The sequence below is a fragment of the Prunus mume genome, linkage group LG2, assembly GCF_029339155.1.
Source record: "Prunus mume cultivar Tortuosa linkage group LG2, ASM2933915v1, whole genome shotgun sequence".
NCBI classification, from domain to species: domain Eukaryota; kingdom Viridiplantae; phylum Streptophyta; class Magnoliopsida; order Rosales; family Rosaceae; genus Prunus; species Prunus mume.
The window spans coordinates 31,834,623-31,848,778 of NC_142699.1; the positions used below are offsets into that span (position 1 = coordinate 31,834,623).

Sequence of the window (14,156 nt, forward strand, 5' to 3'; positions counted from 1 at the left end):
GTAAGCATTTACACTTGTGTAAATGGGTCGACCATTGTATATTCACCCCTTTCCATACTTTGGCTTTAAGCATTTACTAATTTTCTCGTTGTTGCTATTTGCACCATATTTACTTATCACATTACTGACCACCTCTCTTATATATGTAGGTCCTGCATATATTAGTGGGACCCAACTCTATTAGAAAGGTGATCAACAAAGTGTTCAATAAATATAATACAAATAGTATTATTGTGTCTTTTATCATCCAGTACACATTGGCATCATAATTGTAAATAATGTTACATGTGACATACGGTTGGGAGAATACACAAAACCCTAGCCTGTTAAGAGAGAGAGAAAGAACAAAAGAGAATATTGTTTACATGTAACATATTTATGAATATTGTTTATATGATTGGCCACATTTCCTACAAAAATAAGACCTATTTACACAAGTGAGCTTCTGTAACAATTGCAGTCAACAAGATAATCACTCATAAAATCATCAAGACACTCAAGTTAAGTCAATATAACGAATTGAGAAAATAAAAGCACTAGTTGTTGATAGATAAGTAAGATCAGTCAATGATACATTGCTCTCACGAACTTGAAATCCCCTCCCCATTTTTACCCCAAAAAAAAAAAAAACACAAAAGGAAAATTAAAATAAAAGAATTTTTTATACAAATTTATAAATAAACCCAACTAGACATGTATTTATAAAAAAAACCCAAATACTATTTAAACATAGAAACACACCCAAAATCAACCCCAAAGTCAACAATTGTATATTTTTGGGTGTGTTTATAAATGGGTTTTGAATGTGTGTAATGATGGGTTTTTGGTGTGTTTATAAAGTGTTTTGGGTGTTGGGTTTTTTTATAATTTCAGTTCCCATTTTGGGTGTTTTAGTGAAACTCCCAATTTTTTATTGGCACTCCAAAAAGATTATTTTGCACTATTCTTTTATGAAAATTGTTTTTATACATAAATGAGGAATATATGATCACTCTTTTTTTTTTCCCTAGAGGTATGATGACTTCTCTGGAGTACCAATAACAACTCCCTAAAATAAACTAGATTAAAAACAATCAATCCTGTATTTACGACATCGGTATGTGATAACAACAATTATGTATTCTCTGTAGTCCAATTAATCCAACTTTTTTGTTGTGGTTTTCCATACAGCAAGGCTCAATAGTTGCACTGTACCAACACTGGTAATTAAACTCATCATGACTTCACAATAGAGTTTTTGGTGAAATCAAAAGTTCAATCACCTTCTCACCATTATTGCATCACATGAATACTCCTACACATTATTAACCTAAGATTTAATATGCAAAATCAAACAAAGGCAAAGACCAAGGGCACATTGTTGCTGAAGTTGGTGATAAATCCACATGAACAAATCATGAAAAATAATATAACCTAAAAGGCCCATCTGATGAAACCCCTAGCCAGCCTTTGTATCTTCGAGGGTCGAAAATCTGATCAGATGTAGAACTAGATGATGAAGAACCTGAAGCTGAAGCCGTTGATGATAGTGATGAAGAATTACAAGAACTTGATGATGAGCCATATGAACCAAATTTCATAATCTCCTCATCAGATTTGCACAAGTCAGCCTGATGATAAAGTTGATCCAACCCAGCAACATCAAAGTTTCCCTCAACATTATTCTTGTTGATCTTCTTCAACTTCCTCTTCAACTTGTGAGTCTTCTTCAACTTCTTCCACAACCAAACCCTAGAATTGCTGAATGGGCCTGAGGAGTAGGGCAAACTGTTCATGTTCAGGCTTTGTGTAGCTGGTGGAGGACCAATAATCAATGGAGGGTTTTGCACAAAATCAAAATTTTGATGTTGTTGTTGTTCCTCATCATGTGCCTCCAACTTGGGCTTGCCAGGCTTTGCTTCCCATTGAAAAGGAACAGAACCAGTCACACGACCGAAATAAGAACGTGAAGAGCTGCTGCCCACAGATGAGTTTCTTGAGAGAATTTTGTTGTAAAAAAACTCATTGGCCGGAAAAATTGCAAGGGCTTTGAGATCAGAACCTTTTGCTGGTGATTTCTCCATGGATTTTTTTTGCTTTCTTTTGAGAGAATTAACAGTCTGTTACGTTGACACATTTATGTTTATTATATAAGGAATTAGGTCAGCATATAGTTGGAAGGTAAATAAAAGTCATACCAATTTCACATATATTCTGGAAATTAAACCCGAGAAATCACAACTTAAATCAGCAACTTGTAGTCTCTTTCCAAATTTAAAATATGTTATGAAATATAAAGGGATAATATGTCTGGTTTGAATTTCCTTATTTTTCTACCTTTTAGTTTGCACGCCTGCAATTTCTTTTTTTTCTACCTTTTATAATTCCTAATTTCTGGCATAATTATAGCAACTTAGCTAACCATACAGTCTATGATGCAGGGAATTCGAATCTTTTTTTTTTCCATAAGGTAATAAATATTATTAATTCCATCTTCAAAAACATGAAAAGGTAATAGAGAGAGCTTTGTTGCAATTGATTTTAAAGTTTTCAGAAATCAAGTTTTGACTAAATGGAGAAGTCATATGATTAATGCATTTTTAATTTTCAAAAGGGTCTTTCCATCCTTTTTTTTTTTTTTACTTCAAGAAATGTAAATGGGAAAGTAGATTGAAGGTTGACCAAATCAAAAACAAAAAAGGGGTAATCAGCCGCTTTCTCCTTAACTATATTGAATTTGATAGTATCAATTTATCTTCAGTCAATTTTCTATATAAAATTGGTGGATCTATCCCCTACCATCATATTTCTACCAATTACATTTAAGATGACCAAAAAGCCCTCAAAAAACATTGAAGGGGTAAATTGACACTATCATATAGTTTAGGGTGGAAATCATAAATTACTCAATAACAAAAAACAAAAACAAAAAAGACATTTGAAGTTTACAATGTTGTTGGTCTAGTGGTATCTCAATCTCAGAAATCTTCATGTGTTTGCTTCTCTTTGGCAAAATTGGTGTGGATTAATTGTCTCAGGGGAATAAGCAAAAAATAAGATATAAATAGCATCTCATTATCGCTATATATCTCATTAACCGTTCATATCTATGATCAAATTAATTGCTAAGAACCGAGAAAGTTAGAATTTAATTAACTTTTCAGATCATTATTCATCCCGTAAGTAATAAGTAAAAGTTCATTGTATATTTATTGATACTATACCTTTAAAAGTGAGAAATTCTAACCTTATAGTTCATCCATATTATAACATGTATCACAGTACTACAGTACTACCGTACAATACCTTTGATATCTATGATCTAATTAACGGCTATGAACTGAGTGAGTCAGGATTTAATTAAGAATCTTACTACAAAAGATTAATTTAATACATATATATTACAAAGCATAATGCAAAACTCAATGACACAAATTTATACTGGATCAAACTCGCCTTGCATTGCTAATAAGGACAGAGCTAAACTTCCAAGGACTGCAGCTGAAATGACCAGAACTGCTGAAAGACTCCCTTGCCTGAGTGCTCTGCAAACTCGAGCACTGCCTCGAAAGCCGACCTTTCGAGAAGGAGGACGAAGACGAAGAGCTCGAGTTCAGAGGCGAAGTTGATGCCATGAACTCAGTGTCAGAGCTACAAAACTCCACCTTATCAAACTTATCTGACCCCCCAACCACATAATTAACGTTGTCATTAACATTGTTCTTACGTTGTTTGTTTTTCTTACTTTTTCTCCAAAACTTGAGCCTGGGTAGTGGACTTGTTGGAGGCCTTTTGTTTGGCTGTTGATCCATGTAGGGTTTGGGCAGCCCTAAGCTGACCGCAGCTGGGGGGGGACTTATTGGTGGAATTGCTTCTTCTTTGGGGGGGTTTCTTGGTGTCCCTGGCTGCATTTCCCAATTGAATGGAACCCCTTCACTGCTTCTGCAGTAATAAATCCTAGAAGAGCAACCCACTGAGGGGTTTCTTGATAGGTTTCTGTTGAACAAAAGCTCTTGATCAACCCCTCCAGGTACTGAAACTCCTTTGATCTCCATCTTCCTTCGAAGCTCAAAATCCATCGGTTTTCTGTGTGTTCTCAGAGTTTGATTTTTCTGGGTACTGTTTCGGCAATTATGAAAAGTCAGATGCAATTGTATGAGTTAATGGGAAGAGTTGTGTATAAATATATAGAGAGAGGGATTTGAATCCGGCTTTGAAGGCATGTGATGGTGTCTTGGGGGTGCATGATCCTGTTGTTTTGATGATTGATTGACAATCTAAAGCAGGTTTAGTTTCAGTTACTTGTGATTTAATTTGTTCCTTGTCTTTCGAGTGACTTGAATATTGGCATATAAATATGATTTTGGCAAGCAAACCATGGAGAAAAAGGAAATTTATCTTTCTTCTTAAGCTTACGTTAAACATATGCATCAATTCTGTCTGTGTTGGGTGGCCTGTGGTGCATGTGCAATTACCAAACCCTTAAGACAAGTCTACCTTTGCTTCTTATTTACCACTTCATGCATTAATATATACCAAAATAAAATCGACCAGTTCAACCGGTTCTTGGGATGAGAAAGTGCTACACCATCTTGGAAATCTAGAAGGTTAGAAGTGCCCCTATTTTGTTTTATTTTTATTTTTATACAAGCAATATAAGGGGATGCTAGTTTTCTCATACGTTGTCATCAATGTTGTCATGGGGGTTCGAACTTGAGACCACTAGTTTGCAAGTTAATCCATTTCCACTGTTGGCTTTTTTTTATTTTTCCTACTAGGATTATGGCTTTCTAGTTTTGAAGAAACAAAGTAGCATTGGGAGGACCTTTGATTCAATGAACCGACCATAAAATCACGTATGAAGTTGACTTTGCATGTTTTGTTTTTCTTGCATTTTATATTCGATGTTTTGGAAAGATAGAATGATTAATTACATTAATTAATTGAAATTAGACAGGAAGTAGTTAACCAAACTTTACTAAGAAACTGGATTCCACTCATTAGACTTGTTGACTACACAAAAAAGATGTTCCTCTGTCATCCCATAAATCTCTCCACTGATATAGGTGATGTTAAAACCCAATTGCTACGAAGTGTATTAAGAAGCAACCACTAAAATAAAAATTCAAAATTTCATATGAAGAGGAAATGGTTTTGATTTTTTTAAGTCAACATGTTATCGGATTCAGATCATGATTAGATTATAGGACTGAAAATCTCAATCTGTTACCCTATTAACATTTCAAACTCAAATCAAAATCCGATCAACTGACAAGTCTAGTCGGGGATGTAAAAAGGCCGTAGATCCAAATTGAAGAAAAAGTCTGTAGGATAAGAACAGTTGAGAAAGAACTACGTAAGAACATGCAGAAAGTAAAGATAGGATAATATTAAGGATAAATAAAACTGGACTAGAACTGGTTTAAACATATATTCATAAGAAAAGCTAGATAATAATTACACTGGCAATACAGATAAGTCTTCTAGGTTATACATACTGAAATATCTGTTCTGGGTGCTCTGGTCAGAAATAAATCTACAATAGCTTAGATGCTTGCTGCCATTCATCTCAGCATACAGCCAACTTCAAATAATCTTTAACATTGGCGCTACAAATTTTGGGTGGGACCAAGCTGGTTAATTTCTTACCCCCTGAACATCAATCAAGAAGAAAATCAGACCAATACTGCTAGCATTTCATATTTGATAGCTCACTTCTTTTTTGGGTCGGATGTTGAATAGTACCTCATTATGGGGTTTTCAAATTCATACATAAAACCATTAAGATTCAAAGGGAACGGGGAATAACTTGTAAAATTAGTCAGATAAAATGTACGCAATATATGTGAATATGAAAAACCTAAATGACCTTTTTTCTTCTAGGAACCTAAATGACCATTTTCAAACCCACACACTCTCCTAGGATTTCCAAGGTAGACTTGATATTCGAGGCATGCCATTATCTAAGGCTATCCTTAAACTGTAAATTTTAGTAGTTATCTACCCTGGGAGCTCAATTTCATTAAAACACAGAAATTACAAAAAAAATTGCATAAATATCTTATTTTTACCTCAGCGGGAGATGAAATGATAGACTCCCTGCCAGAATTAAAATGGCCATTCAGATTCCTGCATGAATACATATAACCATATAAATGTCTACTTCACATAGAGATTAAAAGGGAGAAGGGGAATACCTCGGTCTCTCAGACTTGGCCAATTGTTTAGACATTATGGATGCCTGCAACAAAACCAATTCTCTATATTTATTCCTGAACCAAAAACATAATAAACAGCAGAATTACATCACTGCACTGGTAGATGGATTAGTGCACTCTACTTGCACAAATTGAAAGGCAAGAAGAGGACATCATTGAACAGGTACAGGGATAAAAAATTTCAAGGCAATTCTAGGATTTGAAGCAACATGATTAAAACTTGTAGATTCAACTCCTTAGAAAGTTGCAACTTTGTGCACTTTTCTGGTAACGCTACAAACAAAAATTTTTAGAAAGATATATATATATAGGAAATTAAAACTTATTTAACTAAAGAGGTAAGGGATACAAGAGGAGATGGAGAAGTCCATATAAGCATGGTCTACGACAATCACTTAACAAATAATCAATGCATAAGATGTCAAACAACCTAACATGTTACCTTGTCTGACTGCAGATCAAAATTGTTGATTAGGTAGAATCATGTTTGAATGAGGGGTCATGATTCACAGCCTGGCAACTAATAAGCCGAATATCTGGCACGAGTCCAGTTATTCTCTATACCCCCTAAACCCATATTTCTTAAAGGCAGGACGCATTGAGAAAATCTCGCCTCCACTCAATTTTCTTCGACTTTAAACTCATTCATTGACATGGTTGATTATTTTAGGGTTGTAGAATCATCATTTAGATCTTACACTCTAGGTTTATAGTCTCGCATTGGTTTATCACTTTGATTTAGGTTTGAAGTAGCAAAATTTTGGGCAAGGCCCATTCTGTACTGTAAATATTCAACCCTGTCATTAAATTGGATCAAAGTTGAAGTGGAACTGAGGTTTTTCTCAACGCGTCCTGTCATTAAGAAAGATGGGACGTCTTGTATAAAGCATTGAAAGATTCATTCAAAGAAAATTCATTTAATCTGTATCCAATTAACACGTAGATTGCCTTACATCTAATTTCTGATGCATAAGAGTAAAAGAACGAGACCTGCTCTTGGATTATGCTCCTAGCCTCAACCAGTTGGGCTTCAAGCTCAAGCTCTCTCTCAGTTACTTCAGATGTAACCTCTGCTTCTTTTTGTGCATCTTGCAATTGAACCATGCGCTCCTTCAAGTTTGTTACATAAGAAACGAAACCCATCAATAGCTCATATTTTGCAAGATTCACAAGAGGAACATGTGTAAACGGAAAACAAACTACCTTTATGGAAGCCATCTTATTTCGGAGACTTTCTTCTATTTGATCTCTCGCCATGTGAAAAGGCAGATCAAAGACATCCTGCAAGGAGCAAACTCGGTGATTCAAATAGCATTTGAACGAATGAAAAATTTCACCCATACATAACATAGAGAATGTCATACCGTCCTCCCACCCAATGGAGACTGTGTGTGGTCAGTTTCAACTCGTTCATTGGCAGCCAGAGACTGCTTGGATTGCCCATTTGGAGCATTTATGAAATCACGCATATCCACCTGTACAGAAACCATTCCAGTATAACTTACAACCCATTGATATGCAAAGAAAAATAAAACTGAAGAATTCTCACCACAAATATGACAAGAAGTAAAAATAACAATAAATTAATCTGGTGGAGTAAAGACATTGGATAAGGGGGAGGTGCAAGGGGAGGAATTCCTAGATGCTGACTAGAGTACTGCTTAACATGCACATAAGCAGCACCATCAGAATCTACACAAAATGCAGAAGTTGAACTCCTAGCACAAAAGAATCTGCAGATTATGATGTCATCCAATGCAGATCTACACAACACGAGGATAATGCCCAAAAACTAAGAAAACACGAGTTCTAAAAACTTAGTTTCCAACTTACAGAATTTATTAGTATTATCAAGATTACAGGATATTGTTCCAAATCAAAGCACAAGCATGACATATTTTCTAGTATGGATAAATTATAGGGTGGACATGACATACAACAAATTACGGACTTCTCATTATAGTGAAACATGAAAACTGACGCATCAGTATATAGAGAACAAAAAGAAAAAGACAGAAAGGAATCATAAATGGGTGTCACAAAATGTGAGCAACAATAGAGCAACTGACGGTTCTTTCGAAAGCTGTTGTCATGCAGTAGGATAGACAGAGTGAAAAGTAAACAGGGGCCAAAGAAAAAATTACGCATTAAAGACAGAGCAGGGGAATAGGAATTAAAAATGTATGAACGAACATGATGAAGAGATGAAGAAGAGGACAGCAAAGTTAAAGGCTGCTAATTTTTCTGGGAAGAAAACAAATAGGTACAACACCCATGGGACCCAATGGAGGTACATAATGTTTCAATTCCATAGTGCCCAATATCCAGGATATTGTTTCCCATATACACAGATTACAGATGAGACAAGAGACATAAAGAGGGCAATTATGCACGTGTGTCCTTCAACTTATAAAATTAAACATTAACAAACACAATTAACATAGAAATGTGAACACATACATACACTAAAGGATCCTGAACTCATGCTTGTTCCCAAGAAAGGTAGCAAGTAAACTTCTTATAATAGAGTGTAGTAAGATTATGCAATGAGTTACTGATCCATAATCCTCACGCAGAAAGGGGATAAAATAGTGTGTCCAGTAAAAAAACTTAACATCATCCCGACGTAAATTAGGACAGCAGATACAACAAACAAAATGAAAATAAATCCCAGCTCCCTTAACCCTATGTAGGACTTCTGCTGCCAAACTCAAGTACAGGAAATTACTCTCTTTATCTTTATTCTGATGTAGACAGCTCAAAGAGTTTTGCTTCAACATAACCAAAAAGTTTCTAGCAAAATTTTTTATTCAACCCTCACCCACTGTAGGACTTCTGCTGCCAAACTCAAGTACAGGAAATTACTCTCTTTATCTTTATTCTGATGTAGACAGCTCAAAGAGTTTTGCTTCAACATAACCAAAAAGTTTCTAGCAAAATTTTTGATTCAACCCTCACCCACTGGGACAGGAATATTAAACAAAGTTGATCCATTTAGGTTATTGATGTGACTGAAAGCCAAGAACTCATATGTTCAATAAGTCTTTGCAATGAAATAGCAAAATAAAATACACCAGTCAAATTACTATTAGAAAAACAGGAAGAAAAAGATGTCATCGCAATCAACAAACGTGCTTCAAGATACTGCCACAGAAAGCTACGTAACCCTAGTGAAAATTGGGAGTCATGAACCCACAAAATTGACAATAATGGCAGCACTTCGATAATGATTAACATTACCTGCATTGATCGCAATAATGCCTTTAAATCAGCATTCTCTGCAATCAATTCTTGATTTTTTGCCTCATAAGTATCCACCTGCGAATAATGTAAAGGCAAAAATCAGACATGAAGTGGCTGTAAAAAGATAAATAAGCCAATCAAGCTACATACAATCTTTTTATAAAATTCATTATCAGCCTTCTTTCCGTTCCATGTTCCACGCTGCCGCCCTTCTTTCTGTTTGCACATAATATTAAGGGAGAAAGAAAGTAAAATTAGGTGGATGAATTTGAAGTTCTGTAGGTCATTTAAGTAAGTCAGCCAATTAATACCTGAAGTAAATTCATTATCTCCATGCCTGATCTAGATTCCTTCTTTTTCTCCATCAACACTTGATTTAGCCTCTCCTGAAATTAAAATAATATGACTCTTTCTTTCAAAATCTAAAATCTCATCCACCTATGTAATCAGTCACGTTATAAAATTCTAATCTGTGAACATAAGTAACCAACATATTCTCCTCACAATATATGAATACATGTAGAAAATATAGTACCTGCAACTTTATGTACTCCTTTTCTTTTTTCTTCATCTCATGCATTTGTTGAGTCCTAACTTGCTTTGGTAGCATCAGCAGATCATTGATACTTGTCAGGATTTGTCCATTTTCACGTAGTAGCTACCAAAATTCAGCAAAGAAACTGCATTAAATTCAAATGTCCCAACCTGATTGCCGATGACCATCCTCTGAAACTCATCGCGCTCCTGCTGTAGTTTGTCAATTTGGGACTTAAAAGCTGCTGTAGCTTTAGCTTCCTAATCATAGATAAGTTCCAAAATAATCAATAAAAATACGAAACCAATATGAAGTCACTTTTGCAAGATTGCAAGTTTCTAACCGTTCGTGTTATTGTTGCTATCTCCCTATCTTTGGCTTGTAACTGCCCCTCAAGCCTCTCAACTTTAGCTTCTAATCTTGATATGTCTGACAATAGCCTATATAGTGAAAAAGAAAAATTAAAGAAAAAAGACCACCGGTATCATTCTGAATACTGAAATTCCAAAACTTTTCAGTAAACTAAAAGTCCATACAAAGTGGACAAACATAAACTTAATGACAATGTGCTCAATCAAATACATGCATAACACTAAATTAACCCAAAATGGGTATAAAACCCCTATGAAACAGAAAGGAAAAAAATTTATACACACTTTCCCCCCAAATTTACTAATTCAGAGATCCAAGTCCAAACACATAACGCATTAGTCCTGGAGAGAATCATACCGCTGTCTCTGTTCGTTAGCAGACTCTCGAAATTCGACATCGCGTTGTCTCTGCTGAATTAACGAATACATACAATTGCAAGTCCGAGCAACAGAAACCTACCAATTGCATCAGATAAATCTAAATAAATACATGTATCAAAAACAAAAAAAAATTGAATTTTTCTGAAGCAAACTGACCGGATCATTTGCAAAGAGATCAAGTGAAGCCGGGAATCCAAAGGTAACAAGGGTCTGATTCAAATACTTAATACAATGCTCTAAATTCCCGACATCGGCAAATGCGTACTCTCTGAAGCACAAAATCAAAAAACCTAGACATCAACACACTCATACACACATACATATACATTCACATAAACACAATGCCCAAACGCATATGTAAAAAAAAAAAAAACTAGAAATGGAGGAGGGAAACTGACCCGATTGCGAAGGCGGACTGAGGAGACGGCTGCAACAAAACGGAGAGAGGTAATGTGAGAAAATTACAGAGAAAAACGGAAGTGCATTGTTAGGGTTTAGAAGAATAGTACTCTGAGATCGAAGTCTGCGTCAGTGGCTGGCATTGTCAAAGGCAGAGCTTTCTTCAATCTCGCAGAGAGAGAGAGAGAGAGAGAGATTTGGTTTTGGTTTCGGAGCAGTCTCTCAAGTGTGCGTCTCTCTCAATAGATCTGAGCGGTGTCCAAAAACTGCACTGCTTTCAAATTTTTTTTGACTTGGCTTAGACTCCGGTGGTTAGTTTCGACGCTCATGATCACCTGCGCTGCTGCGCACAAGTCTATTTACATTTTGTGCAGGAACCAATAGCCTTCGGACATTATGACTGGGTCAATTTCATATACGGACGTGGTACATTTTTAGTGGTGGATTGGTGGTGAAATGGTGCCGTTTGAGTGTAGAGGATATATAGTAAATGGCGCCAGAAGCCACAAAAGGCGTGAGCAAAGTGATTCCTGTGGACCCCCCGTTATTATGCATTTTCCGATAAATTACGTGATATTTATTAAAGATTATTAATTGAGGAGTTCGAATTCTAACGTGTTAGAAATAGGTATGAGAAAAAATGAATTATTTTATCATTAACTTCTTTCAGATAAAGCAAAATAAAACATTCAAAATATCAAAAAATACTCTTGATTAGTACAACTATTAAAAATTGAAATTATTAATTAAATAAGAATAATATGGTAAATTCACATTTTTAAAAAAAATTTAAAAATCAGATAATAGATCCTATTTTTATAAAACACAAATACTCATTATCTTTTTTAATCTCTCTCAAATACTGAAACACGTGCAGAGAGGCTAATGTTTATTAACACATAAGAAATAATAAAAAAATATGTGGGTCTCACCCTGAAATCAATAATGCAATACCCTAAACGCACCATTACCGTCCCTATTCAATGACAAAGAAACATACATGCAACCCAATACTAGCCAAAAACCCACTTGAATAGACTAAAATGCCCTCAAAACAAAACCCACGTAGACCTAAAAGGCAAAACCCTATTAGATGAAACTTTGAGAATATATAATTTATAATTTCATTTAGATCAGTTTGTTGATTTTTTTCATTCTGCATACATACCTCTAACATTGAGAAAATTTGGAAGATGTAAAGTTATGGTGAATATCTTTGGATATTGTAAACAAATATTCAAGTAAAAATAAATTTTTACCTCAAAATTTAATGGTTTTATACATGCACCGATCCAAGATATAAAGATTTAATGGTGTGTGATAGAAGGGGATGAGAGGGGTGTGATTCAAGCAGTCCTTCATCTTGTTGAAAATAGATGGGCTTTTGGACGGATGATGGTTTGCATGTTGCTATTGTAACAGACGGAAGTTAGTTAAGTCTTGCTAGAATACTCAACAGCATATTTTCAATGATGTTTTAGTGGAAGATCTTCTGCAATTTTGTTTCGTTATCAATATATCTCACATTTTTATAATAATTATAAAAAATAAATAGAAAACGTAGCAATACATAATAAAAATTGAACTTTGGGAATATACGCTACAGATAATGAGTGTTCCTTGAACGCTTGTTTTGGTTTTAAGGTTTTTGTGAGTTTTAGATTTAAGGGTACTTAAGTCTATTCATGTGACTTTTCTACTATATTTGAAAGTTTTTATAAAAATTGACATTTATGAAAATACGGACCAAATTTTGGCTATTTTTGATAAAAACTCACAAAGTCATTGATGCTATTAATAGTGAAACTATTCATTGTATATTAGGTTTTAATTGATCAAATTTCCGATGCGGAATTTCATATTCTTCAACATACAATTTGGGGTTTCTAATTTATTGGGCTTTTTCTATTATTATTTGGGTTCAACTTATGTGGTTAGGACTTGTGTTGTTTCTACATGGGCCTACTACATTGTTTGTATAGTAGCCCATTTGGACCAATTGAATCCTTCCATTGAAAAAGTATTTGCAGAAGAAAATCCTAACTCATACGAATCAAAATACATCCTACATAACATTTTCGTAGGAAAATCTCAAACCAAATACACATATCCACAAAAATATGTTCTTTTTGAGCTAAAACGTCCGCCACTATATTGGCTTAGTAAAAGGTTAAAAAAATAGAAATCGTGAATAAATAACTAAAAAAACACAAAGGATGGTGTGTGACTATAAAAATGAAATGGCCACACAAGAAACACACATTACATGCAAAAAATGGAGACGAGCGCGGCATATGTCACATGTGGCGCATATGAATGCCGTTGATTATATATGAAGAAAGAAACAAGCCATGAGTGTGTGCGGCGCTGGTGACAGATCCTAATTAAGCTCATGCCATGCAGGATGCCTCACTTGTAGAATATTTAACTCCCAAAGTTTTTTTTTCTGGTGTCGTTGTTGTGTAGGAGCATATTACTTTCCTCCACAAACTTAGTAGATTTTGGAAAGTTGAAGCTTGTGGGGTTTGGGGTGGGGGGGCCGTGCTCATGTGGGTTCCAATCCAACTGTGTATAGGTTTCTGTCAGTGGCTCAAAATGATTAAGAGCATTTACTTTACACTCGAAATTTTAAGTTTCGTTCTTTCTTTTTTCAGTATCGCTTTGCTTGTATTAAAAAATACACACCAAAAAGTCATGGATCTTAAATGGTGATTGTTCTAGAATTCTCCAGCAATAATTCTCACATATCAAATAAGGTGTGGTGGTTGGGTGATGGAAACTAAAGAGGAAAAAGTGTTTGCCATGCCTCCTTGTACGAAGATTTCAATAAATTATATCACATATGCTACTGCCTGCTTTGCAACAATAAGATCTTGTTTATATGGAGAAAGATTCTAATAAGTTCGATTTCTCTTTCCGCAATTATTAGAAGAAAAAACATGTTCACATCTGTGTAATATTACTATAACAATTATGAAGATATGAAATAGGAAAAATAGGAAATTGGCCTGGGATCTTCTACTCTCTACA

General features: G+C 35.0%; 3 protein-coding genes across 5 annotated transcripts; all 3 read right to left on the bottom strand.

Moving 5' to 3' along the window:
* Window positions 1–1,176: 1,176 nt before the first annotated feature.
* On the bottom strand, window positions 1,177–2,090 carry LOC148920055 (uncharacterized). Its single transcript, XM_089047186.1, has one exon. The coding sequence runs from the start codon at window positions 2,061–2,063 to the stop codon at window positions 1,395–1,397; it is 669 nt and encodes a 222-aa protein (XP_088903312.1). The 5' UTR covers window positions 2,064–2,090; the 3' UTR covers window positions 1,177–1,394.
* Window positions 2,091–3,242: 1,152 nt separating this feature from the next.
* On the bottom strand, window positions 3,243–4,313 carry LOC148920056 (uncharacterized). The gene has a single exon (XM_089046617.1). The coding sequence runs from the start codon at window positions 4,056–4,058 to the stop codon at window positions 3,426–3,428; it is 633 nt and encodes a 210-aa protein (XP_088902743.1). The 5' UTR covers window positions 4,059–4,313; the 3' UTR covers window positions 3,243–3,425.
* Window positions 4,314–5,344: 1,031 nt separating this feature from the next.
* LOC103323474 (Afadin/alpha-actinin-binding protein) lies at window positions 5,345–11,405 on the bottom strand. 3 transcript variants are annotated; one of them, XR_513537.3, is made up of 16 exons: window positions 11,237–11,405; window positions 11,126–11,154; window positions 10,884–10,995; window positions 10,705–10,802; window positions 10,319–10,415; window positions 10,146–10,235; window positions 9,976–10,038; window positions 9,752–9,826; window positions 9,591–9,656; window positions 9,438–9,515; window positions 7,562–7,672; window positions 7,401–7,478; window positions 7,188–7,307; window positions 6,177–6,251; window positions 6,051–6,108; window positions 5,345–5,631 (listed from the first exon to the last, which is right to left on the bottom strand). XR_513537.3 is itself a non-coding variant. In XM_008225469.3 (16 exons), the coding sequence occupies exons 1-16, from the start codon at window positions 11,267–11,269 to the stop codon at window positions 5,617–5,619; spliced, it is 1,167 nt and encodes a 388-aa protein (XP_008223691.1). In that variant the 5' UTR covers window positions 11,270–11,404; the 3' UTR covers window positions 5,345–5,616. The 3 variants fall into 3 exon arrangements, 2 of the variants coding, with proteins under 2 accessions (XP_008223691.1, XP_008223692.1); XM_008225469.3 differs by having other exon boundaries at window positions 6,177–6,220; window positions 11,237–11,404; XM_008225470.3 differs by having other exon boundaries at window positions 5,360–5,631; window positions 6,051–6,078; window positions 6,177–6,220.
* Between the last annotated feature and the right edge of the window lie 2,751 nt (window positions 11,406–14,156).

Bases quoted from the DNA above. Each gene is read 5' to 3' on its own strand.
- LOC148920055 (XM_089047186.1), bottom strand. From the start codon at position 2,063: ATGGAGAAATCACCAGCAAAAGGTTCTGATCTCAAAGCCCTTGCAATT.
- LOC148920056 (XM_089046617.1), bottom strand. From the start codon at position 4,058: ATGGATTTTGAGCTTCGAAGGAAGATGGAGATCAAAGGAGTTTCAGTA.
- LOC103323474 (XM_008225469.3), bottom strand. From the start codon at position 11,269: ATGCCAGCCACTGACGCAGACTTCGATCTCAGA. The intron at 11,155-11,236 runs GTACTATTCTTC...GTTTTGTTGCAG, and splicing joins ACGCAGACTTCGATCTCAGA to CCGTCTCCTCAGTCCGCCTT. The intron at 9,827-9,975 runs GTACTATATTTT...TTTTAATTTCAG, and splicing joins AGGAGTACATAAAGTTGCAG to GAGAGGCTAAATCAAGTGTT.